Here is a 27,754-nt window from a genome sequence, read left to right as displayed (position 1 = left end):
CTGGTTAGATCTTGTTTGTGCTGCTCTCTGAAGGGAGTGGTATACAGCGTTATAGGAAATCTTCAATGTTTTGGCCATTTTTCTTATGGAATAGCCTTCATTTCTAAGAACAGATTGTCGAGTTTCACGTGAAAGTTGTCTTTTTCTGGCCATTTTGAGAGTTCAATGAAACCCACAAAGGTGATACTCACTAGCTCAAAGGAAGATCAGTTTTATAGCTTCTCTAACCACTTAAAATGTTTTGAGCTGTGCCAACATAATTGCACAAGGTTTTCTAATCATCTATTGTCCTTCTAAGGGAACTAGCAAGCACATTGTACCATTTGAACACTGGAGTAATGTTTGCTGTAAATGGGCCTCTCTACAAAACTACGTAGACATTGCATTAAAACTGGACGTTTGAAGCTAGAATAGTAATTGACCACATTAATCATGTATAGTGTTTAAAAAAAAAATATATATATTAGTTTAATGACTTCCATTGAAAAAAACTGTGCTTTTCTTTCAAAAAAGAGGAAATTTCTAAGTAACCCCAAACTTTTGAACGGTAGTGTATATCACTGGGGACGTATACATGGACACTTTTGTCTGGACTAAAAGCCTGAGTCGAAATAAAAATGCTTCATGTGGACACCCCATTCGGAATATTGTGACCCGATCCAGCTTTTTCGGCTCATTATTCCATTCCGAACGAGAGGGGTGGTTTATACAGACTGATAATCCGATCGGCGCACATGAAAACACTTTATTCCAAAATTTTGGAACAGACAGTCCTTACTAGACATGTGACGGTTACCGGTTTCAAGGTATACTGCAAAATTCTTGGCTGAATCCAAAAGGCCGAGTAATGCACATATACACAATTATTTTTTGAAAATGAATTTTATTTCATTCTTTTCCAATGAATGTCCTTTGCCTTGGCCCTATCCTGAGAAACCCTCTCAAAGCCTCCACCACAGAAGGAGTCTATATGCTGGGAGCGACATTTTTATTGTTTCTGTGAGCTTCTCATACCAGTCATATTGTTCAACATGTCTGTAGGATAAGTAGCGGATTGAACCTGAGGTGGAAAAATTCTTTGGCCTAGTGGGACATTTGAGCCGAGCAGATTTTACAGACAGCAATCCGAGCATCTATCTTTGAAACCTCAAAATACTTCCAAACCGCAGACATGTTGGCTGTGAGGCTTTTTAAAACCCCGCGATGCACTGAATCCATGCAACGCGAACTGCGAAGTTGCGAAGGATAACTGTACTCATCTCCTACAAGTTTTGCACAAAGAACAGATTGGCCGATGATGCCATATAATATTTCAATGATTTTCTTGTGTCTTGCAGGTTTCAGAAAATATTTTGTTGTTGAGCGGCAGGAGCCACAATATCCTGGCATTTTAGAGAATGTTGAGCTCCCCCAAGTCAAAGAGGAGGAACCAGAGCCCTGTCAACAGAAGGAGAGAGAAGAGCAACTTCCAATCAAAAAGGAGGAAGAAGAGCTGCCATACGTTAAAGAAGAGGAAGGTATCACCTGGTGGACCGGTAAGCCCTTGAAGAGTGAAGATGGTCCGAGTGAGGCCAGCAGAGGGGCTGAGCCTCCGAGTGGCAGCAGCAGCTCAACGGAAGAATTGCAAGTGGGCAGTTTCATCGCTCCACTATCTGATAGCGAAGACGCCACGTCACTCTCGCCTTACAGTGATGATGGTCATAAACATGATCACAATGATGAAAAACGATGCATCTGCCCTCTGTGTGGGAAAACCTTTGCTAATAAGTATAATTGTCGAACGCATACGAGGAGGCACACTGGCGAAAAACCTTTTGTCTGCTCAGTTTGTGGAAAAAGTTTTGTTCAGACGGGAGACTTAACAAAACACACAAGAACCCACACTGGTGAAAAACCTTTTGTCTGCTCAGTTTGTGGCCAAAGATTCGCTCAGAGGCAACACGTGGAGCAACACACAAGAACCCACACTGGCGAAAAACCATTTTCCTGCTTAGTTTGTGGTAAAGGATTCAATCGTAAGGAACAATTGAAACAACACACAAGAGCCCACACTGGTGAAAAACCTTTTTCCTGCTCAGTGTGTGGTCAAGGATACAGTTGCAAGAGCTCCTTAAAAATACACGAAAGAACCCATTCTGGCGAAAAACCTTTTTCCTGCTCAGTTTGTGGTGAAAGATTCGTTCGAAAGCGACAATTGAACTTGCACACAAGAAACCATACTGGCGAAAAGCCTTTTTCCTGCTCAGTTTGTGGTAAAAGATTCCCTGAAAAGCAACAATTAAAACAACACACAAGAACCCATATGGGCGAAAAACCTTTTTCTTGCTCAGTTTGTGGTCAAAGATTCAGTTGCAATTTCACCTTACAAACACACTTAAGAGCCCACACCGGAGAAAAGCCTTTTTCCTGCTCAGTTTGTGGTCAAAGATTCACTAAAAAGGAAAACTGGAAAATACACACAAGAACCCACACTGGTGAAAAACCTTTTTCATGCTCAGTTTGTGGTCAAAGATTCCATTGCAAGAGCAGTTTAAACAAACACGCAACGACCCACACTGGTGAAAAACCTTTTTCCTGTTCAGTTTGTGGAAAAAGATTTGCTCAGATGGGAGACTTAACAAAACACACAAGAACCCACACTGGCGAAAAACCTTTTTCTTGCTCAGTTTGTGGTGAAAGATTCCGTTTCAAGTGCAGCATAAACAAACACACAAGGACTCACAGTGACGAAAAACATTTTTCCTGCTCAGTTTGTGGAAAAACATTCATTGAAATGCAAACCTTAAAAAGACACAGAAGAACCCACATCTGAGAAACCTTTTCCTGCTCAGTTTGTGGTCAAAGATTCAGTTGTTAGAGCTCCTTAACCTATGTCTTGTGTTAGCTTTCTGTTGCTTTCCCCGGTGTTCGGGTCGTTTTTGACCCGTGTTTTCAATCTGCCATAGAATACAATCGAAAAAGAAATATTCATGATCCAATGTGTTTCTTCTTTCTTGGTTACGTTTTTAGGTTTCCTTATCCATGAAAAATTGGTTGAAATATTCTTCTTGTAACCATTGAGGGAATCTCTTTTGACAGAATACTCATTTTCAATATAAAAAAAATGCCTCCCATAAATCTCAAGAAAATTACAAAAATAATTAAATTGTTGCCACGCTACCAGACTATTCCTGAGAGATGATGGAACATATTGGTTAAATGTTCATAGTTGTATATATTTTTATTCTAATACTAATAAATATAGTAACATACAGTGGGGAGAACAAGTATTTGACACACTGTCGATTTTGCTGGTTTTCCCACTTGCATAGCATGTAAAGGGTCTGTAATTTGTATCATAAGTTCTCTTCAACTGTGAGGGATGGAATCTAATACAAAAAAACAGAAAATCACGTATGATTTTTAAATAATAAATTTGCATTTAATTGCATGAAATAAGTATTTGATACATCACAAAAATCAAACTTAAACAGAAACCTTTGTTTGCTATTGCAGATACCAAATGTTTCCTGTAGTCCCTGACAAGGTTTGCACACACTGCAGCAGGGATTTTTGCCCACTCCACCATGCAGATCTTCTCCAGAGCCTTCAGGTTTCGGGGCTGCTGCCGGGCAACACGGACTTTCAGCTCCCTCCATAGATTTTCTATCGGGTTCAGATCTGGTGACTGGCTAGGCCACTCCAGGACCTTAAGATGCTTCTTACGGAGCCACTCTTTAGTTGCCTTGGCTGTGTGCTTTGGGTCGTTGTCATGCTGGAAGACCCAGCCACGACCCATCTTCAGGGCTCTCACTGAAGGAAGGAGGTTATCAGCCAAGATCTGGCGATACATAGCCCCATCCATCCTCCCCTCAATACGGTGCAATCGTCCAGTACTCTTGGCAGAGAAGCAGGCCCCAAAAAATGATGTTTCCCCCTCCATGTTTCACGGTTGGGATGGTGTTCTTGGGGTTGTACTCATCCTTCTTTTTCCTCGAAACACAACGAGCCGAGTTTAGACCAAAAAGTTCAATTTTGGTCTCATCCGACCACATGACCTTCTCCCATTGCTCTTCTGGATCATCCAGATGGTCAGTGGCAAACTTCAGACGTGACTGGACATGCACTGGCTTCCATGACGGCGTAATGTGTTTCCGATGGTTTTCTTCGAGACTGGTTCCAGCTCTCTTCAGGTCATTGACAAGGTCCTGCCGTGTAGTTCTGGGCTGATCCCTCACCTTCCTCATGATCAGTGATGCCCCACGAGGTGAAATCTTGCATGGAGCCCCAGAACGAGGCAGATTGAGCGTCAACTTGAACTTCTTCCATTTTCTAATAATCGCTCCAACAGTTGTTACCTTCTCACCAAGCTGCTTGCTTATTTTCCTGTAGCCCATCCCAGCCTTGTGCAGGTCTATTATTTTATCCCTGATGTCCTTACACAGCTCTTTGGTCTTGGCCATTATGGAGAGGTTAGAGTTTGTTTGTTTGAGCATGTGAACAGGTGTCTTTTATACAGGTAACAAGTTCAAACAGGTGCAGTTACTTCCGGTAATGAGTGGAGAACAGGAGGGGTTCTTAAAAAAGAACTAAGAGCCGAAATATTTACTAGTTGGTAATGTATCAAATACTTATTTCATGCAGTTAAATACAAATTTATTATTCAAAAATTATACAATGTGATTTTCTGGATTTTTGTATTAGATTCCGTCCCTCACAGTTGAAGAGAACTTATGATACAAATTACAGACCTCTACATGGCTTGCAAGTGGGAAAACCAGCATAATCGGCAGTGTATCAAATACTTGTTCTCCCCACTGTATGTGGTTTTAGGGTCAATTTCGACCCATATATATTTACTTAGAAATTAAAAGGGGTTGGGCGGGGGGGCACCTGGTAATTTCTCTGTGGTTGATTTGGCTTGTTGAGGTAGGGCTAGCAGAAAATTATCTACTTGATTTTGTTTTGTTGAATTCCACTTTTGATGAATGTGGGTCCACAACACAAATGCATCATATGCAGGACATATGTTGTAAAAAAAAAAAAAAAAAAAAACATTGACCATCTCTTGGCATTTCCTAGACAGGTGTCAGTGGCAGTCAGTTTGCCGGGGGTGGTCTTTGGCACCTACACCTTTCACCCTGGCACCTACATACTCATTCATTCCTCTAGAGCAGGGGTCATGAATTAAAATTCCTCTGGGTCCGAAATTAAAAAATTACAACAATCTCGGGTCCGGAAATATTTTTAATGCTTCTTTTTTTCCAAAAAATACAATCGTATCTTTACGTGGCCATGCTGATAATTACAACATTCAAAAATGTAAATAAAATATTAAAAATAAATTTATAGTAATAAATAATACTTAATAATAATTAATTAGTAATAAATAATAAAGCGATCGTATTGAGCCCTTAATTCTGCTATTTTTTGAGAACAGATGGCAGAGTTCATAGGGAAACTTTGCGAAAAAGCTGCGTGCTTCATTTCATAGTGCCTTTTCAAATGGCTGCTTTTTACAAGCGCTTCCGTTGTTCGGCCATTCCTTACTAAGCGGCGAAACATCTACACAACGCTCAGCGCGCTTGCGCAAGCATCCGCACACATGCGCACATCGGTTAGAAGCGGCGAGTACTCACTATTTTTGTTTTTATTTAGTTTTTTAGAACCTTTTCATTACCTGAAAAATACTTTTTGCATGTATCATTACCCTCTCATACGTTTAACCATTGTGGTGTTTTGTGTTAGCTTTGAAGCAGACATTAGTCACGTAGCGTATTTAAACCATCCTTATTTGGTATAACTGCATTTAAGTATTTTCTTAAGGCATTTTTTAGTACGTTCTGCCTGTATGCATCCAAACAAAACAAGTTTAGCGCGCACAGTAGTACTTTGGGTGTCAAATTCGACTAATGTAGGACGTTTTGCCGATGTAGCAGATTTTGGCAGAACACCGTCTCAGAACATAGCGGTCTTGTGCTGCCGCCAGGTAAAATGAACAAAAATGTGTTGGTCTACTTCTCCTAAAACACTCTGTTTTCTGCATCAATCTTGCGTAGTTTTGAGCACGCCATTTGCCGTACCTTTTCGCCTCTTCCTCCAACTTCATTCGGCTCAGTTTTTGGCTATCACTCCGCGGAGTCTGGAAAGCGAGTGTGAGACATGCTGTTCTAAAAATAACTTTCAAATGCTTCACTCCCATTGGCTGGCTCACGTGCGTCACCTCTAAGGTTTTTGTTTGTTGCCCACCTCCGCTCTTCAAACCCGGAGGAAAAAATGATTTTTGTTGTTGCAACGTGTATTAGTCGCGAGAGCTTGAGATCCGGTCCAGACAGGTTGGGGGTCCGGAACCGGACCGAGGTCCGCGGTTCCGTGACCTCTGCTCTAGGGAGAGTAAAGACTGGGCCATACAGTCCCGGCCCGGCTCCCCCTTGATTTTGATGTATCACACACCAAGATTGTGGGATGGATGAGACCTTGGGGGTGGGGGGTGACATCACGGTTACCTCCTCACGGACGGCCCCGCCATTCCCGCACCTTTTTTTGAATGCACCACACACATCATACTCCACGGGGGAGCTCCAGCAAAGGGCGGTGGGACAGGCGGCTGGGTAGAAATTCCATGCAGCGGTCCCATCGCCCCAAGCTGAGCTGTTGTCCCTCGGCGGCTCCTCAGTGTTCTCCTGCTTCCACCTTCCCCTCTCTTCTCTGCCTGGGTATCCGCTCTGCGCTCTGTGGCGTGTGGCTGGCTGGACGCCAGTGTGTCGGCTGGGTGTTGCCTGCTCCGGTGGAGGACCCTCCCCTCCCCTCCCCTGCCCTGGGCTTGGTGGGCCGTTGGGGGGCTGCGGCTGTTGCTGTACACAGAGTTAAGTCATTTACACTAAAACAGTGTAAAAATATTCACATATTTCAATTGCGCTATAAACATTTCATTTGGTCACAATATATACAGGGAGGGTCTTACATGTATATCAGTGTTTTTTGTTTTGTTAACTGTTTGTAGGTCTATTACCACTCCTGTTATGGATACATGTAATACATGTGTATATATACTTATATGTTTTTTCTCTCTCTCATTGTTTTTCTCTCTTGCTGACAAGGGGAAATTTCCATTGCGGGTTCTGTCCTGGACCGTTGTCGGGAAACAATATGCACTACCTGTATGTAACCAAAACAAAAACAGGTTGCAGGAAAATATTATTTGCATGATAATTGAGAAGTCGGGGTGGTTATCATCGTCCCACTCCCTTTCAGGCAATTTTTTGTTGTTTGTTGAAAGCAGAAGAAGTATATTTGTAAAATTCAATGTAACTGCCTGAAATGAAAGAAATAATCAAAAAATAAAAAATGTGACGATATTGCCTTTTCTTCAATATCCGAAATGTCCACGAGAACTGCAGCAAAGTTCCCAAGAGGCGGGCTACAGCCAGACTCCTCTCGATTGGGCTGGAGAGAGACTGTTTTTCCCGTCAAGCAATGCTGTAGCAAATGAAAAAGATTGGCCAAGATGGAGTGTTTTTTTCTTTGTGCACGTATTGTTTTTCCCTCTATTTCAGTGACTTAGTTAAATCGAAGTCTCGACGACGTGTCCAGCATTCGCCACATTCAGGACTGAAACATAAGTCATGCTTCAAGTCTGGGCACTCGTTGAAGTTTTGCTGCCTACTATAGCCTAGCCTAGCTGGCCAACGGCTAACAAAGCTGCAAAGCATGTCGTCAAGCGTTCTGAAATCAAGTGAGGAATATGTTCGCAAGAACTATACCGGCTGTAGAAAAGTTCCAGGAGGAACTTTGTGGAGTAAAAGAGTAGCCCCCAGGTCAACAGCACTCGACTGTGCGCAAAATAATGCACACAAAGGTTGTTCTTCGCAGACTAGAAGGTTGGTTCACTTTCAATGATATGTATAGTATGTGTTCCCAAGGCTTTTTTGCAACGCGGACCAGTGTGATGTGGGCCCTATTTTCATGGACTGACTGGCAATGTGGCAGAAAGTGACAGTAAATCTAAACACAAAAGGACTGAAAACGAGCATTAAGTGCAGGGAATATGTAGCTCTCTATACGCTGAATCAACCTTTTTAAACAGCAGCCTCTCCTAAAACTTGACAGCAAATATCCTTTGTCGCATGCATGAAGCCACGAGGTATGATGCTCACGTCGCCATTGATGTTGACGATCCAATGTACACTGGGCGGTCCAGCGGGAGTTGAACCCATGGTTACCATGTGACAGACGAGCGCTTAGACCACAGGACTGGGACAGGGCATGACTTTACTTCCACTTGATGTTGGAGTCATGGTTTTCCTTAAAAAGCAATCGCAACCCACATACGTTGTCCGTCTGTGCGGTAAATCCTGAGAGGGAAACACGACTGAAAAGAAAGTGCGGCTGGCTTGACCACAGAATTGGAAAATGCGGCTCACTGCAGACAGCAAGCATGCAACGATAACATAGAGATTGGGTAAAAAGGTGAATTGAACACACCAAAAAACACGTGATTGCGAAAGGGAAACACAAAACGGGTCCGTGAAAGTAGGTCGGGATCAATTAAAAAAAAAAAAAAACCTGAGGGAAAACCGTCGTGAGAGGCAGAGAAACGGAAAAAAAAAAAAAAAAAGCAAGGCAATAATGCAACTAGCAACGAAGGGATAAAAAAATTGTCAAATGGCGGCAAGTCAATATCTCGGCAAGCCGCCTAGGATTGGTTTAATGACACTGCTGATGAGCTGGAATTGGATGCAGGTACGACGTCAGGAGCTCTGTAACAAAACAATCTGACTGGTAGCAGAATGTGACAAAATCATCCCAGTTGTAATACTAGCTTTGCTAGCTAGCTAGCGTAGCTATTCTTCCAGTCCAGCCAAACCGCGTCATCTCCCCCAGCGTGTATTGCGTGCATAAAACATGGCGCCTTCCGTAGGTCAAAATATATACTAATTATTATAGATTTTTAAATCAATGGCAACAATATATGTGTTTCTAAGAACATATTTTAGTAAAAGAGAACAATTGTGGCTTACTCGAGCCTATTCAATTCAATTCAATTCAATTCAATTTTATTTGTATAGCCCACAATCACAACAGAGGTCTCAAAGGGCTTTACAGAGGCAATATGATACACAATTAGAAATGAAGCAACAAAGATGAATAGATACAGTTCAAGTCCTGGGTATCCCCTATCCTAAGACCCTCCATGCCGGCAAGGAAAAACTCCAAAAACTCCAGAGTCAATTGGGAGAAAAATGAGAAACCTTGGGGAGTACCACAGTCAGGAGAGATCCACTCCCAGGACGGATAGACAGGAACCCCAGAACGGCTAATGGGAATTAGCAAGCGAAATTGTAGTCCGTAAAAATACAGTGGAGTAAAGGAGCAAGAAGAGGTCCCTCTGGTCAGATGAGACGGGGGTAGCAGCGAGGACGTCAATCCAGCCAGGGGTCCGGATAGTCAGGAGGCTGCAGCTGAAAAATAGCCCCTCCCCAGAGGGGAGGGGGGAAAGGGGACACCGGGTGACTAGTGATGAAGAGACTAGACAACTAGATATTAACAATGGAAAATAGAAATAAAGTAAGACAAGTAGTAGGTAGAGTAAGAAAAGGAGATAGAACTCAGCGGCTGTACTGCCCCCAGCATTATAGCTTCTAGTGCAGCTTAAACTAAACTGTGAGTCTACTCCGACTTCAACTAGCCTAACCATAAGCTTTGTCGAATAGGAACGTTTTTAATCTAATCTTAAATGTGCAAACTGTCTCGGCTTCTTTAATACTAGCTGGAAGCCGATTCCATAAAACAGGGGCTTGGTGGCTAAAGGCTCTAGCTCCGACAGTACTTTTATAAACCGTGGGAACTACCAGTAGACCTGCATTCTGAGATCGGAGTATTCTGTTGGGGCGGTATGGGACGAGAGCATCGGTGAGATAAGATGGCCCCAACCCATTAATGGTCTTAAATGTAAGAAGGAGTATTTTAAATTTAATTCTAAACTCGACTGGAAGCCAGTGAAGTGCCTGGAGCACAGGGGTGATGTGCTCTCTTCTATTGGTTCCTGTTAAAAGTCTTGCTGCTGCGTTTTGGACTAGCTGAAGACCTTTTAGAGAGTTTTTAGGACAAGCTGCAAGTAGGGAGTTACAGTAATCCAATCTCGATGTAACGAACGCGTGAATTAATTTTTCTGCATCACTTTTAGATAAAATATTTCTAATTTTGGCAATGTTGCGCAGGTGAAAGAAAGCCGTTCTACAGGTTTGTTTAATGTGTGCTTTAAACGATAAGTCAGGGTCAAATAAAACTCCTAGGTTTTTAACTGTGGCGCTGGAGGCTACACTTACATTGTCCAGAGTGACTATCTGGGCAGATAAAGAGTCTCTAACACTTTTCGGGCCTATTATAAGGACTTCTGTCTTTTCAGGGTTAAGTAGAAGATAGTTAGTGCTCATCCAGGTATTTATATCTCGGACGCAGGCGCTTAGTTTTTCTACTTGCCTGACCTGCTCAGGTTTAATTGATAAATACAGTTGTGTGTCGTCAGCGTAACAGTGAAAGTTAATGCTATGTTTTCTGATGATATTACCTAGAGGAAGCATATACAGCGTAAACAAGATGGGCCCGAGGACAGATCCTTGCGGCACACCATAACTAACTCTAGAGTACGATGATGATTGCTGGTTTACATTGACGAACTGGTACCTATTAGATAAATATGATTTAAACCAGCATAGGGCTGCTCCTCTAATGCCTATGTCACATTCTAATCTCTGCAATAAGATATTATGGTCGATTGTGTCAAAGGCTGCGCTCAGGTCCAGCAGAACCAGGATCGAGACTAATCCAACGTCAGCGGCAAGTAACAAGTCATTAGTTACTTTAACTAATGCGGTTTCAGTGCTATGATGAGCTCGAAAGCCAGACTGGAACTGTTCAAATAAACTATTGTCCTGTAGGTGCTGACAGAGCTGTTTAATTACCACTCTTTCAAGGACTTTGGAGAGAAATGGTAAGTTAGAAATAGGTCTATAATTGGCCAAAATATCAGGATCAAGAGTAGATTTTTTCAAGAGCGGTTTAATAACTGCATATTTAAAGGACTGCGGCACGTAGCCAGTAACTAATGAGGTATTTATTATATTTAAGATAGTGTCAATAGTTAGAGGCAGGGTCTCTTTAAAAAGTTTGGTTGGGATTGGGTCGAGGAGGCACGTTGATGGTTTGGAGGACATTATAATAGAAATTAAATCAATTTGGTCTACAGTGGTAAAGTTATTTAATATTTTAGAGGGTTTTATAGGAGATTCCGAATTCTTTGTCTGCACTTTATCAGACCTAATAACTGGAAGTGATTCATTTATTTTATTTCTAATAGTTGCGATTTTATTGTTAAAAAATTTTAGGAAGTCATCACAGCTAAGGGTGGTTGGGATATAAGGTTCTATTGAGGTGTGACTGTTTGTCAGCCTTGCTACAGTGCTGAACAGAAACCTAGGATTATTTTTGTTTTCCTCTATTAAGGATGAGTAATATCTGGTTTTAGCCGTACGCAAGGCCTGCTTATATGTCACTAAGCTGCGTTTCCAGGCAGAGAGGGTGTGCTCTGTGTTGGAACGGCGCCAAAGTCTTTCTAATTTGCGTGTCGATTGTTTAAGAGAGCGTGTTTCAGCATTATACCAGGGAGAGACTCGTCTCGGCTTGACAAACTTTAATTTGGAGGGAGCGACGACATCGAGGGTGGTACGAAACGTAAACAGAACACGATCAACAAACTCGTCATTAACAGCAAGGCCGGGCATCATTCCTTCATAATTAGATGTCATGGAGGCAAATATAGGCTGAATTATCTGTTTATACTCTGAAACAGAGTGATCACCTAATGTCCTTTTCATCTGAGTTCTGGTCACTAGTGGCGGATTATCTTGAAGCACAAACTGAAAGGTAATTAGAAAATGATCAGACAGTACGGGGTTGTGGGGATGGACACTAAGGTCACTAATCTCTGTACCGTATGTTAAAATCAAGTCCAGGGTGTGCTTGTGACTATGAGTTGGTTTATTTACATTTTGAATGAAGCCAGTCCCATCTAGTAGGTCATTAAAGGCCTTACCAAGGGAGTCACCTTCATCGTCAACATGTATATTAAAATCCCCTACAATTATAATTCTATCCCAGTTTAGCAAAGTACTAGATAAAAAGTCAGAGAAATCTAACAAAAACTGTGAGTAGGGACCAGGGGGACGGTAAACCACTATGAAAAGAATTGGTTTTTGGTTCTTCCAGTTAGCGTCTATAATTGATAGTGCTAGACTTTCAAAGGATTTATAAATGTGATTAGCTTTACTTTTTGGGCTCATACCTAAACAAGAGTGTGATATTACTGCCACCCCCCCTCCACGGCCCGTGCTTCTAGCTGTGTGAAAATTCACGTGACTTGGGGGTGTGGATTCATTAAGTCTAACAAAGTCATCCTGCTGAAGCCAAGTTTCAGTCAGGGCCAAAATATGAATATTATAATCCCCAATTAAGTCATTAACTAACAGAGATTTGGGCGAGATTGACCTGATGTTTAATAATCCGCATCTTATATATTTATTATTACGAGCTATTTTATTTTCACTGCTATCAGGGACTATATGTATTAAATTCTTTGGTCTCGTTCCTATAGTACTCTGTTTTCCCCTGTTCACTATACGAGGCACGGACACAGTCTCTATCTTCTGTCCTGAATTTTGGATTTGTGACAGCTCGGAAAGAGGCGAGTGGTCACTACTGACAGAGTTGTGTTTTACACTACAACACTGCGCCCGGGCCCCCACTCTGAAGTGTCACTTTGGGAGACTTAGTTTGGCGGCCAAATTTCGAGTTAAGAGAGCAGCACCGTCCCAAGTCGGATGAATGCCGTCTCGGCGCATGAGCCCGGGCTTGCCCCAAAACGCGTGCCAGTTATCAACAAAGACTATATCGTTTTCTGGGCACCATCTAGACAACCAGCGGTTAAATGATGAGAATCTAGAGTACATCTCATCATTGACCAAATTAGGCAGAGGACCAGAGAAAACTACGGTGTCCGCCATCGACTTAGCAAGTTCACACACCGAGGCTACGTTTAATTTAAGCACCTCAGACTGTCTCCGCCGGGCGTCGTTACCGCCTGCGTGAATCACGATACGGCGGAACCTCTTCCTACTCTGCTTTAAGAGCCTGAGGTTTCCTTCGATGTCACCGACTCTGGCCCCTGGGTAACACCTGACAGACACCGCCGGGTGCTTCACGTCTCTAACTATGGAGCTTCCAATTACGAGAGTGTCTGGTTCAGCCGGTGTGTCGCTGAGGGGGGCAAACCTATTGCTGACGTGAAGCTGCTGGTGCACTAAGGTTGTGCGTTTACCACTGCGCTTCCCCCGTACAGTCACAAATCCGTCCTTAATTTCCCCCGGCTGCACGGGGCTCGCTGGGGGGCTACCTGCGCTAGCAATCCTACTACTGCAAGCACGACCTGCGGGCCCTGCCACTACCTGGCTATAGCTAGGACTAGCTTTCGTCTCTAGAGTGCAGAGCCGTGCTTCTAGCTCAAAAACCCTGGTCTCCAACCCTGAGACTAAGCTACACTTCCTACAGCTACTACTGTCCTCGACGAAGGAGCCAGGGTGCTCGCTATACATACAGCACACTGAGCAGAAAAGACGGGAGGAAGAAGGCAGAGGGCTAGCCATAGCTCGGATAAGCTAGGCTAGCAAGATAGAGCTAGAGAGGAGAGGAGAGTAGTTTTAATCCACGACCTGTTAAATCGTGGGATAAAACAAATCAAGGAGCACTAGGAGAGCCGAACCAGCCTAGGATCGATTCTCCGATGTGTCCGTAGGAGAAAACAAATTGAGGAGCACTAGGAGATTAGCGACTAGTAGCAGCGCTAACAAACAAACGATACACTCACCGGATGTGACGTCCCTACAAGTCTTTATGTCCGAAGTTCCCTTTAACAATATTTGTTTTTATCCAGTAAGAACCATAACAAAGATCTATTTGCAAAGTTTGCATTCTGCCTGGGAACACTTGATTTAAAAAAAAAAAAAATAATTGAGGGCTCTATCATGAGGGAAATCAGCAATAGGTGATCCATTTATAGTCAAAGTCAAAATATGAAGGATTTCCGTATTTGTAAAACCGATTCGATAACACAAGATACCTTCAATATTGTTGATTTTAACAGGCGGCAACGCACTACATAAAGTACGTAGCTGCTCATTCAGCGACATTAGCCCTACGTAATAATGCGACTTTTATTCTTGTAGTAATTGCACAAGAAAAAAGTCGAACTTTTACGACGAGAATAAATGTCGAAAGCATCTTGGGTTTTATAATCGGTTTTAAAAAGAAGAAAGTCCTTGATATTTTGCCTTGTCGGCAACGAACAAATGCTATGCTGGGACGTGTCGTTTTCACGGGCTTCAAACATAATTACATTTATTAACTTTAAATACCTTACTGTGGATTTTTCTCCCGATTTCCAACTCTGCGCCCCTGTGTCTAGTTAAGTTTAGGGTAAAGAATTGGGCTAGGGCCAATTGTCCCAAAAACCCTTTAAAGTGATCCTCTAACTTAAATACATGTAGGCTCTAATAAACCACAATTGTTCTCTTGTACTAAAATATGTCGTTAGAAACACATAAAATGTTTAATCAATGGCAATATTTGACAATATTTAGTCCATATTTTGACCGTTAGTTGGCGCCATGGTTTGCGGGCTCGCAGTGATGACGTCATTGGTATCTTTCGTGTTCAACAATTGCTTATTGCTGCCTAAACTCGCGAAGTAAAATGCCACGATGTGCTGCTTTTGGATTCAATTTCCAGTCAAATGGAAACAAGGGGAGTGAAGTGAGTGGTCAAGGTGGAATTACTATTTTTACTGAATAAATGTGCATAAGTGGAAGCTTCTCCCCCTTTATGGTCCCTGTATGCACGCATCCTACCCACCACGCGTTACAACTAGCGCCCGAACATTTTTCCTGGATCCTCAGTCATTAAGGGATCCGTCTATTTTCTGGATCCGACGGTCCCACAGCGGCTTTTCGGATCAGTCTATTTTGTGGAATCGACGGCCTAATCGCGGCTGCGACATTGCCATGGTATCGGTCTAATTCCTGTATCTTCGAGTGAGTAAAAAACGCAGATTTGGATTACTATTGTTATCTTTTTTGTTGACTATTCTTCGTGGGAGTTTTCCCCAAGTCATACTAAATAATTAAAGCACTATGGCACGCCACAGTGACGACAGTGACTCTGACGAGGACCTTACAACAATGTTGGGAGTTCGTCAGGGAACGCGTGTTTGCATACTGCTGAGCTCCCGAGTGAAGCGTGGAAATATTATTTTTTGTGAATAAATGTGCATAAGTGGAAGCTTCTCCCCTTTTTGGTAGTTTTATACACGTATCCTAGCTACCACGCGTTACAATGTACAAGACATGGATTACACAAGGTGTGCTCTTTGGCCTGTACTGTAAGCACACGACAGCTCTGGATGCTAACAATCTACATAATTATATTGGGATAAATTTGAAAACGCAATATGCTTACCTTGAATATCTGCTAACAAAACCGGACAGCATACACTCTCACTCCCAACCGGACTTCCCAACAGGACTCTCTCGCATTACCAGTTTTGCCCAACTTTTGTCTTATCAGGTATTTGCTGAAGGCATTTTTCCCTGAAGCTCGTCTTGTGAACGACCGACAGTGCTGTCCTGCTCTTCACTTTTCAGATCTGGTTCAAATAGGAAGGGTAGAACTGACGATATGTTGGGAAAGCTAATGAGTGACACGCTGGAATTTCCGCAACGGGACCAGTGACGTCTCGCACTGCGACGTAACAAGAATGGCGGCCTATCACTTAAAATAATTTTACAAACTTCATTAAAACAAAAACATTAAGAGGGGTTTTAATATCAAATTATTATAACTCATACTAACATGTATCTTTTAAGAATTACTTGTCTTAAAAACAGAGGATCCCTTTAAATTTCAGATTGTGTGACCTGTTTTTTTTTTTTTTTAAAAGAGAAAAAAGAAAACATTTTCACCAGTTACTTTGTCAAGTAATTAATTACTCTTACATTCAGGTAACTCAGTTACGAACGCAATTACTTTTTTCGCCGACCCCTTCACACTAGGCTGCCGCTAGTTTAAAATGGCCTTAAAAAAAAAGAAGAAAAAAAAAATACATATCTCTTTTGCACGTCTTGGCAGCTTTTATTTTGGTGTGGCGGCACAATATTTAATATGTATAATAGGGGAAACCCCTATTATACAAATAAATAAAAGAGAAAAAAATAATTGGCACAGAACATGAATTTTGATTCTTATTTAAATCTCTACAGCTGCAATGCATGCTAGGAGGCATGTTGGACGACAACAGTGTTGACAGCAGAGGTTGACTATCTCCCCCAAGGGAGCAGTGATGGCGAAATGAAGCTTCTTGAATCAATGAAGCTTTGGAGCCATTTGGTTCAAAGCTTCATGGTGCTTGATTTGGTCTGATGATGCCTCTCTCAAATAAAATGTGAGCGGTTAATATCTTTTGGTGTAAATATCCCATAATACAGTGAGGACTAGTGATGGGATTTTCGGCTCTTTTTGGTGATCCGGTTCATTTGGATCGGCTCAGGGAAAAGAGACGGCTCTTTTTGGCTCTCAAACGGTTCTTTTAACTAGCTTTTCTTTTAAATATTCATGACAAATTTAGCATACATTTTGATAAATGACTTGGTGAACTAAATATTGCACTCTACCGACTGCAAATAGCAATTATTATCAAGCAAAGAAAATGTTTTTTTACTTATTTTATTGAACATTAAAAAGCCTCCAAACAATAAACAAGCAACAAAATTAAACTTCAACCAACAACAATCAGACATGGTGCATCATAAAAAAAATAGTGAGTAGTAACTGCAAAGCAGCAGCGTACAAAATAAACATAAGCTACTCCTTGCTTTATTTTAAATTAGCATTCAAGAAAACTAAATACTTCAACTTGGACTGGCTGATCCGGATCCTTCTCTCAGTAATTATTTGTCCAGTCTTTGAGAACACCCTCTCTGACGTTACAGATGTTGCTACAATGCACAATCTACTCTCCATAACACGGCATTCTGCCCTCTTGTCATCTGAATTTAACCAATTAAAATGTCTCCAAATGTTACTGTGTTTTTCGGCTCATCTTGAAGGCCTACAAACCGCATTCGTGTGACGTCCTTTCCTCGGGCTGTGTCTGTCTGTGGCTACGCAGACGCGACGGAGCATGCGCTCAGTGTGCACTCCGTGCAGTACCTAGTACCATGCCCCTCGCCCCCTCCCATTTCTCTTCCTGTCTCCCTCTTCTCGCGTCAGACACGTGAAAAAGAGAGAGCGACAAAGAGAGAGAGAGAGAGAGAGAGAGAGAGAGAGAGAGAGCGCACGAGACAGAAAGAGAGAGAAGGAGGGAAAATGACAGAGCTGACCAAATAAAATTCCCAGTATTACTTAATCACAATGACCAATTCCAATCAATTTATCAAGTAATACGATTATCCTGTCCGTGACGCCAAAAGTGTTTTACGAAAAAGTCAAGGTTCGCAGTGAGTAAGCAACAGGCACACTTTTGCTTAATAGACAATGTTTATTGATTAGAAATTGCAAATAAATGAATAAATGAAGTTTTATTGATTACAATCCCACAAAGGCAAGCAAAAAACAAGCATAACACAGAATAACCACAGCGCTAGGTCTGAATTGTCAAAAACCCCTACGATGCAGTTAAAAACACACAAACACCAGTAACAATGGTGCTCGATAAATTAGTTGTCGAAGCCAAAATACCCCCACACCAAGGTACAACGAGTTCCCTGATAATGAATCAAGCTCCTACCTGTCGACAATGAAAGGAGGGCCACACACACGTTCCTGGTCTGAGCAATCAAGGAACTCCGGCCGAGCGACTGACGCGTAAAATCCTCTGACCGACCCTAGGTGTGGCCCGGAAAAAGTCCGCTCTTTATAGGCATATGTCACATGAGAACAGAGGGGGCCCCTGCCCTCAGGAGACATACTGCCTGCCCAAACATCGTAAATTTAACATTATTTTGCTCAACCTCTTAAGGAGATGAGTCTCGTGTCCAAATATAATTGGTTCACTCGTTATATCTCTTTAGAAGCATCAAATATCCTGGTTACCATAGTAATGAGCTGAACTGCGCCAGAATGGCGAAAATAAGCTGATAAGAAGAAGTAACAGTTAGTCCAAAAGAATGTGTGCACCTAGAGCACACAGTTAGTAGTCTTCCCAAGGACAGTTATGGCGCAGTTAAAAGCAGCTATTTTTATATGTGTGCAGTCATACATATATGGATCAATTCGGGTCACAAAAAAGGTCATAAGATCACATCATAAGTCATAAGATCACATCATAAGATTACAGGTGTTTTTTCCCCATTCAATATTTGAACAAAAATATTAATTATGACAAATATAAGACTTGTTCTCAAACTATTACAATAAATAAAAACCTCAGTAAAACAAGAAAGTTGTCAACATATTTGAACTTCCACATTAAATCAAATAAACAAAAGTGCAAGTGGATTAGTCCCCTGAGTTGTTTACACAAAATACAACAATAAATATAAAACTAAGAAACAGCAATAAAGTTGGAAAAATCTTTAAACAAAAATATTTTATTAAAACGATATGTGCAGCTGTACTATATATAGTAATTTGAAAAATACAATTTATAATAAATTTAAATATAAAAGAAACAAACTGAATTCAAACTTGTAAATACTTGAACTGAATAACTGCAAATAACTGTGATGAATAACTGAACCATTTTAACTCCCAAATTTCCTGCCATCCTGATATCTGTCACAGAAATAAAAAGAAGAAAAGACATTCGTGCAGCTGTGTTATGTATTTGTCTGCATATTGGCCACCTTTCTTGCTCAGCAATTCTCAACTGGGTCTCATAGGTTTTTGGCCAAGACTACTACTTTATCCACCATTGCAGGCTCGAGACAAGAACGTTGGCACGTTGCAATGTTCCCACTTGTATTAAAACGCCTCCCTGATGGGAAGCTCGTAGCAGGAATGCATAGCATACTTGCGTTTCAAATTGTCCAACATGTTCGACGTATTACTTCTTGTTGAGGCAACCACGGCGAAGCACTGTCGACAGGGCTGTTTTTTGTTACTTATCATTTTGTTGATAGCCAAAATACTTCAAAAACTACTTTTGGAGACCGTCTTCCCTCGCTTCCTTCAACTGTTGCTTGCTTGGTTTCAGTTCGAGAACAGCCCCTCCGCTCTGCTGTTCGGCCCCTCCTCCTTCCACTCCACTGTAGCAGGGGGAGGGAGAGGAGCCGATGACTGCTGAGCTGGAGGGAAAGAGACTGTGCGCTCTCCTTCCCCAAAACAAACGTTTGTGGGTTAAAAAATAATAATGATAAAATAAAAAAAACTATCGCACGTCCTTGCGATGGGACTATTGCGAAAGCGCCCATCGCGATGGCGATGTTTAAACGATATATCGTTCAGGCTTAGTATGTGGGCAGTACATACTACAGTACGTCCTTCCCGGGTGATCATTTTGTTTTCCAAAAAGAGGACATAAAACATTAATAATCCTTTTTTAATCTTATATTCAAAGTCTATATGGATTGATAGGAATGCCTGGATTCGATCCAGAGCATCTGCATATTCCACATCTTTGTATTTTGCTCTTTCACTTGCTCTGACTCTGATACAATTCAGGCCTTCCTCAGGTGGTTTTTTTAGCTGCTTTTCTTTGCTGTACTTCCCAAATAAAATATTTGTGCCAATTTATACCTCATGCTATTTGATCTTCTTAGGGTTCTAAGCTTTGTGCTCCCTCTGTCTCCATGTTAACTTATCTGAAAAGCAAGGGAATCATTATCTTTTCTTTAGCCTGCTTCTTTAGGAGACCGAAAATATAGATTATTTGAGCTGAGTTGCTATGCTAGTTAAAAAGGTGGTCAACACTTATCTAGCAGAATGTAGAACTTAGTATTGTGCAGAAATAAATATTCCCAGTACACATCAACATGTAGTTATTACCAAGTCACGTGAGCCTAAATATCTAGCTATGATGTTTAGCTAGTCGAGAAATAAGTTTTCCTACCTTTTCTGCCACATTATGGTGAGACCTGGTTTGTTGTTGTAGACAGTTAGAAATGTGAGAGATGTTTTTGTTGTAGAAAATTAGAAATTAGTGAATCTAGTCAATGATTTCCTATGAAAACACCTTCTGTGATCTCTTTCTTCAGGCCTCAGCACAGTTGTGGTAACAAAACTGCTCCTGTGGTGCAATACTCCTTTGCTATGCTTATTATTCAATTTATCAAAGGTTATATTTGCACATAAGATTGATTATATTGGAAGGATGTCCAACAGTACAGTAGGGGATAAGAAGGATAAGGAAACACTTAGGGATAAATTCCGCTTTTGGCCACTTTTAAAGATATAGTTATAAAATGGACAAAATCAAATTTTCCAACCTGACAACCAGTCTAAATTACATCCCAAGGGATCAAATATTAATATTTTATAGGTTGTCAGCTTGTACCCTGAGATGGCCGCATCAGTGACAATGTCAGTTTTGGCCCCCAGATTAGGGGGAAGAAAAATTTTGAACAGGGGGGCATTTTGGAAAAAAAACAACTTTTTTTAAAACAGCAAAACCCTAACTGGAGGTGAGAGCACGTGAGAGCAGAATTAAAGACGCCACAATTTTAACAAGATATTATCGCATACTTACCTCGTTTCGATCCAAAAACTCCATGTGGCATGTATCACCGAGTGTCAAGACACAGTTGTGAGTGGCCAGAGCTGCATTTTTGCGAGATTTCATGGACGAAACATGGTGAAATAACAAGGGTCGCGATGCAGAAATCGTAGACATCAAGGAGTGGTCGAGGTTTTCATTTTCACATATTTACCTTTTTAAACGTTATTATTCAATTTGTATTTGATTGGATCGATTATTTATCATCTAACATATCGGAGAAAATGCGACAGTAACAAAAAAAATTCATTTAAGCGATACTTATGAGGTAGATATCCGTGACTTAGTGAATAATTTTTTAAGTGTTTTTTTTTTTTTCAAACGAAATAGTAGATATCAATTAATGATTCTAAGCTAGAAACGACATTTTGAATAATAAATATAAATAATTTCCTTCGTTTTATGGCTGGGTTGAAACAAAAGCGGTTGCGCGACGTCTGTAAACGGGGGTTTTCAGGGTAAAACAGACAAATTAAAAATAGTTCGGGGGCTTAATGTGCCATGAATCTGCTATGTCAGCATATAGGTATATTGTTCTATCAAGCACAACAGTTGTTTTGGCTTATACAGCAGTTTCTTTTCAAGAGCAGTGCAAGAGCAGAAACTGCTTTTTCAGTCTTGTCAGTGTTTTCCGCCACGTTACTACAACTTTATACCTCTGTGCCTAAATGCTTAAGGTATTAAGTACAATTTTATTTTTTCTTGAAAAGGTTTTTCTGTGTTTCTGTGCGGTATTAATATTGCTCTCTTTTACTTTAAAAAAAAAAAAAAAAAAAGGCGTTTTATTTTTATGTTACGACACTGGCAACTTCCAGTGCAATATTTTGGGTGTGGGAAAAGATTTTTTTTCAATCTCAATGGATTATTCAAAACGGTCTGATATTTTTCCAATATTTTCGGCATTCATTTAGGAACATTAATGCTGTTCCTCTGCTGCCCTACACACATACGCAATATATGACCTTGTTTTTTTGTGGTTTCATTTGTTTCTCATCTATTTTATTAGACTGTTTTTGTTATGTCTTACTGATTTTAATGTGAATTACTTTGTGTTAGATTGAATGACAACAAGCCATGAAAAAATACAAAATTGACAATTTTCTTCAACTTTAAATGACTTGGGGACACAAGTTTGTAAATGAAGAAATCAGAATTGGGCCGTGTTTGGGGACACAAGTTTGTAAATGAAGAAATAAGAATTGGGCCGTGTGTCTGTGGTCTTGTTTTTGTAGATGTCAGCCAAGCTCATCATCCTGAGCACCAGGGGTCTGCGTGCATCAAAGAGGAAGAAGATTTACCATACATCAAGGAAGAGGAGGAGGAACAGTTGGTACACATTAAAGGTCATCCCAAGCTTTTTTTATTTTTTATTTGATGAGGCAGATTTCAACCATAATAGTATCTTCTCATAAGTCCGGAAATGCCTTTTTCAGTTGAGTATTTTTCATCACTTGGATATAGCGGCAGTGCTTACTTTGTAGACATGCCATGCACTCGTTAGCCGACATAAGGTGCCAAATCGACTTGACTATTGTTTGCAAATTGAAAGCTTTCCTACAAGTAACTAGAGGTGTGCAAGATTTCTGATTCTTGGATTATTCGCGATTCGGCCATGAAAGATTCGAGAACGATTCACAAACATCCAAATTCCGATTATAGAAGTATGCCAAGTAAAGCGAAACGACAACAGTGCGGTATCCGGGACGCAATGGGGAACGGACCGAGAGTAAACATCATGCTCAACTCATGCCGCTAGATAAAAAAACAATAATACCTGACTGCGGCCGACAGCCGCTACAAACTATGCCCACATAATGCTACGTTAGATATCACATGTACATAGAAGTAGATGTGAAATGAAGACTCGGCAGCGTTAGCACATGTATAGAAAACATTATTTAGTAACGCCTTACTGACAACCAGTGTTGATAACGGCATTAGAGTATAACGGTGTTACTAACGGCGTTATTTTTTTTCAGTAGTGAGTAATCTAATAAATGTTCTAATCATGGCAACACCTTGACCGTCACTGAGGATGTAAATGCGTGCATTACTACATTGGTTGAATGACGCGAGAAAAGTCAGAGACACGGACTCAAGGAGACGAGAGAGCAGCGGGAGTGTGCTGGAGGGAAGGGAGCTGTGACGCCGTTGTAAACGCAATGCTAAGTGGCTCCAATAAGAAATGACAGACACGGCGGCATTAGCACATGTACTAGTCCTTCTCAAAAAATTAGCATATTGTGATAAAGTTCATTATTTTCTGTAATGTACTGATAAACATTAGACTTTCATATATTTTAGATTCATTACACACAACTGAAGTAGTTCAAGCCTTTTATTGTTTTTAATATTGATGATTTTGGCAAAAAAAACAAAAAACCCTATCTAAAAAAATTAGCATATTTCATCCAACCAATACAAAAAAGTGTTTTAATACAAAGAAGTCAACCTTCAATTAATTATATCAGCTATGCACCCAATACTTGGTCGGGAATCCTTTTGAAGAAATGACTGCTTCAATGCGGCGTGGCATGGAGGCAATTAGCCTGTGGCACACCTGAGGTGTTATGGAGGCCCAGGATGCTTCGGTAGCGGCCTTAAAAAGCATACGACAGGAGAAAAAAGTCCTAAATAGCATTATTATGTGAATTAGAATCATATTTTGAGACGATTCGACAATACAACACACGACGATACAACAATTTAGCAAAGCACAGATGACGAGAAATTAGTCTTTTAATCTACCGGTTAGCAACGCCTACCATTATAGGGCTCTAGCGTCCCCAACAGGTGGATGATGTCAGCGGGAGACTGGGCCCATCAGTTTTACTATTCAGCCCATTGAGGGGGAATTATTCAGAACGAGGAAAACGCGACGAAGAGAGCCGCAAAATGTCATTGTTTCTGACTCTCTACTCCAATATTTTTACAGGATATTGCTTTTATCCAAGTATTTTTCCACAATAGCTAAATAAATGACTTGAGAAGGACCAGTCAGCCCGTCGAGGGGGAAGTAGTCACAACGACGAAAACGTGACGAAGACAGCTGCAAAATGTCATTGTTTCTGTCTCTTTACTTCAATATTTTTACCAGATATTCTTTTTATCCAAGTATTTTCCCCAATTGCTAAATAAATGGCATGGTCATGACAAATAAGTCTTATGCTAAATGGAATATGAAAATGCACTTATTCAGGACGACATGGCAAAATTACTCCATAATGGTCAAAACTGTCGACTTCACCTTTACTGTCGCACCTCCCGAACGATATTTTTTGACACCCAAATTGGACATAAGTCATTTCCCTTCCCCGGCTTCGGAGAATGTAAACAAACCAAGAGGCGTGACAGCTAGCCGGCATGCTAACCCAAACCGAGTGATGTTTCAAAGTCTTCGAAGCGAAAAATCACACATAACTAGCCCGGATTATTTGACATGACGACTGGGTTGCCGATTGTCTTCGCGGACCGGCAAACTGCCCGGCGGAGAGCAATTTATAGCTAGTTCCCCGGAAGAGGGCGGCTGCAGTTGTTGTGCAGCTAACGTGCAGCTAATGTGCACGAGGAGAGCTTTTTACATGCTCCATCAATGATCAAACGTAAGTAGTCCTTTATTTAAAGAAAGTTTGTAGTGTTTACTTTGTAATCGCTGTATTCGTAATTGACATAATACAAAACAAGATGTTTACTCACTTCCTTGTAAGTCCAATGGTCCCAGAGTAGTAGGGCTTGTTTTGGCCAATATCCACGGTGAATGGGAACCTTTTGAAACTCCAAAAAGGTGCATCCGCCTCTCCCTCATAAAGCAAGATTTTTCTGCAGCCGTTTGGCTGGCGTGATGCGAAAAATAAACGTATTAATCCGCAAAATCAGATGAATCCTTAGTCCTCATACACAGCAGTACGGCTGTAGAGTGAAGAGGACGCCTTCAACCGTACACGTCACAGCGCCCTCTTCCTCAATGCAAGACCGAAGCAGGATGTCACTCATTTTCATGGCGCGGGATTTAAAAAACTAAAATAATATAGCAATCGCTTCCACACACATCCAAGCGGTCCATATCATTCAGGAACATAAAACACCGCGTGTATTATGAAATAAACATGCTTTTTCGTGTCACATGCACTTTATTAAGCTCATCCACAGTGTTGGGTCTGGTGTCTCTCAACTTCCTCTTCACAATTCTCTATGGGGTTCAGGTCAGGAGAGTTGGCAGGCCAATTGAGCACAGTAATGCCATGGTCAGTAAAACATTTACCAGTGGTTTTGGCACTGTGAGCAGGTGCCAGGTCGTGGTGAAAAATGAAATCTGCAAATGGAAGCATGAAGTTCTCAAAAATCTCCTTATAGCTAGCTGCATTGATCCTGCCCTTGATAAAAACAGTAGACCAACACCATCAGACTTTTCATAAAGGGTGTCATTTTAAAGGTATTCTTAGTGTAGAATCTGAAGTATGTGGGATTAACTCCAGAAATCGTTATTTATATGACGAACATGACATGCTTTTATTTAGAAATGTTCACCGGAAGTATGTTCGCTAAACCGCTAATTCAAGCTTTACACTCCGCCAAAAAAGCACTTTTTGTCATATCATGTGGTTTCAGTAATAGATTTTTTTTCCTTTTGCAAATGCTGTTAACCAGCGATTTTTCATGTTTGAAGTATCACCTTTTAACTGCAAGTTTTGGAGAAGGCTGCCTGTTTTATAGCTGCCTAAAGTAGGTCGTCTTTTTTCCCCATTCCCCTCAATGTAGCAATGCTAACATATATAGTGTTTAATATAGATGTGTTTTCCTATTTTGTATGTCTGAACTTTAATTCTACAGCGTGTTGATGAGAGAAAAGAACTGGAGTCTCATATGCCATCAGCACGCATGCACAAATGTACGCACGCGCGCCTCATATTTATTTACCATGCGATAAATGCACTCATTGCATATCGCGACAGGCTTAGCAACTTCAATAAAACATGTCATTAGTTAGTTAGATGGACTTACACTCTCCTGTCGTTCTCATTCACCGCCGACGTGCAGCCAAGCTTGGCATTGAAGAGAAGGACACAACAGTGTACCCTCCTTTGTTTCTTTAAAAATAAGTCAATGTTTTGGACTCTCTGGTGCGCCTTTTTGGCTTTGTGCCGCTTTCCCCGCTTGCATACCAAGCGTCCGACATTCGGAACTTTCCACGCATATATTTTTTTAACCCTTCATTAACCGTCGACGGGATGTTGTGCTCGTCGATGGATTTACGTCATCGATGACGTCGACTATGTCGACTAGTCGGGACAGCTCTACCCCAGACCATCACTGTCTGTGGGTACTTGCCACTGGACTTCAGGCATTTTGGCATTTCCTTCTCCCCAGTTTTCCTCCAAACTCTTGCACCTTGATTTCCGAATGACATGCAAAATTTGCTTGCATCTGAAAAAAGTACTTTGGACCACTGAGCAACAGTCCAGTGCAGGTCAGGCGCTTCTGACATTTCCAGCACACGCCTGTGCACAGTGGCTCTGGATGTTTCTACTCCAGACTCGGTCCACTGTTTCTGCATGTCCCCCAAGGTCTGGAATCGGCCCTTCTCCACAATCTTTCTCAGGGTGCGGTCCCCGGTTGTGCAGCGTTTCCTGCCACACTTTTCCTTCCCACAGACTTTCCACTGAAGTGCCTTGATACAGCACTCTGGGAACAGCCTATTCGCTCAGAAATTTCTTTCTATGTCTTAGCCTCTTGCTTGAGGGTGTCAATGATGGCCTTCTGGACAGCAGTCAGGTCGGCAGTCTTGCCCATGATTGCGCTTTTGAGTAATGAACCAGGCTGGGAGTTTTTAAAAGCCTCAGGAATCTTTCGCAGAGGTTTTGATTAATTCGTTGATTCAGATGATTAGGTCCGTAGCTTCTTTAGAGTACCTTTTCATGATATGCAATTTTTTTGAGATGGGGATTTTTGTTTTTTCTTGACTTTTTTGCCAAAATCATCAGTATTTAAACGATAAAAGGCTTGAACTACTTCAGTTGTGTGTAATGAATCTAAAATATATGAAAGTCTAATGTCTATCAGTACATTATAGAAAATAATGAACTATATCACAATATGCTAATTTTTTGAGAAGGACTAGTAGAGAGAACCAGATGCGAAATGATAGACTCGCCGGCGTTAGTAAACAACCGCCATCTTAACGCAGTAGACTTCTCAGGAAGGCTCTGTTGTAGAGAACCTTCCTCGCGAACCTTAGTAACTTTTTATGTAAAATACTCCTAAATCGGCAAAATCTTGATTTAAATCTATCTTTAAATGACGAAACTCTTTTAAAACTTTCACATGTCGAAAGAAGACTTAAGGGAACTAATGCAATAACGGGAGCAATTTTAACAACTTTAATGGTTGATCCACAACATTAAATGCCCTCTAAACATAGCAAAGGTTACTATGTATTTTTTTTTTTTTTTTTTGTGAGCAGGGCTTTTTAGCCATTTTTATTCTTTGCTATTTCCTTTTTTTTTTAAAGTCAAAAGTAATTGTCTCATCTTCTTTATAAGAATAGTGACCTGAAGTCTAACACCTACACTGAAATCAGGACAATTACCATTGTTTATTTTCCAATTATAGCTACAGTGCCTTGCAAAAGTATTCGGCCCCCTTGAATCTTGCAACCTTTCGCCACATTTCAGGCTTCAAACATAAAGATATGAAATTTAATTTTTTTTGTCAAGAATCAACAACAAGTGGGACACAATCATGAAGTGGAACAACATTTATTGGATAATTTAAACTTTTTTAACAAATAAAAAACTGAAAAGTGGGGCGTGCAATATTATTCGGCCCCTTTACTTTCAGTGCAGCAAACTCACTCCAGAAGTTCAGTGAGGATCTCTGAATGATCCAATGTTGTCCTAAATGACCAATGATGATAAATAGAATCCACCTGTGTGTAATCAAGTCTCCGTATAAATGCAC

At 41.1% G+C, this 27,754-nt stretch overlaps 2 protein-coding genes across 2 annotated transcripts in view; one reads left to right on the top strand and one right to left on the bottom strand.

The window, feature by feature from the left end:
• The window catches only part of LOC130911302 (gastrula zinc finger protein XlCGF57.1-like), a 31,304-nt gene extending 26,590 nt beyond the window's left edge, over positions 1-4,714 (top strand). The window contains exon 3 of the mRNA XM_057829170.1: positions 1,338-4,714. Coding sequence (XP_057685153.1) covers positions 1,338-2,812 — 1,475 coding nt within the window. The 3' untranslated portion in view covers positions 2,813-4,714. The remainder of the gene's footprint in view (positions 1-1,337) is intronic.
• A 7,440-nt stretch (positions 4,715-12,154) lies between these two features.
• LOC130911301 (uncharacterized) lies at positions 12,155-13,737 on the bottom strand. The gene has a single exon (XM_057829169.1). The coding sequence runs from the start codon at positions 13,677-13,679 to the stop codon at positions 12,792-12,794; it is 888 nt and encodes a 295-aa protein (XP_057685152.1). The 5' UTR covers positions 13,680-13,737; the 3' UTR covers positions 12,155-12,791.
• Between the last annotated feature and the right edge of the window lie 14,017 nt (positions 13,738-27,754).

Source organism: Corythoichthys intestinalis, unplaced genomic scaffold (assembly GCF_030265065.1).
Source record: "Corythoichthys intestinalis isolate RoL2023-P3 unplaced genomic scaffold, ASM3026506v1 HiC_scaffold_25, whole genome shotgun sequence".
NCBI lineage: Eukaryota > Metazoa > Chordata > Actinopteri > Syngnathiformes > Syngnathidae > Corythoichthys > Corythoichthys intestinalis.
This window is presented reverse-complemented; position numbering and strand designations above follow the sequence as displayed.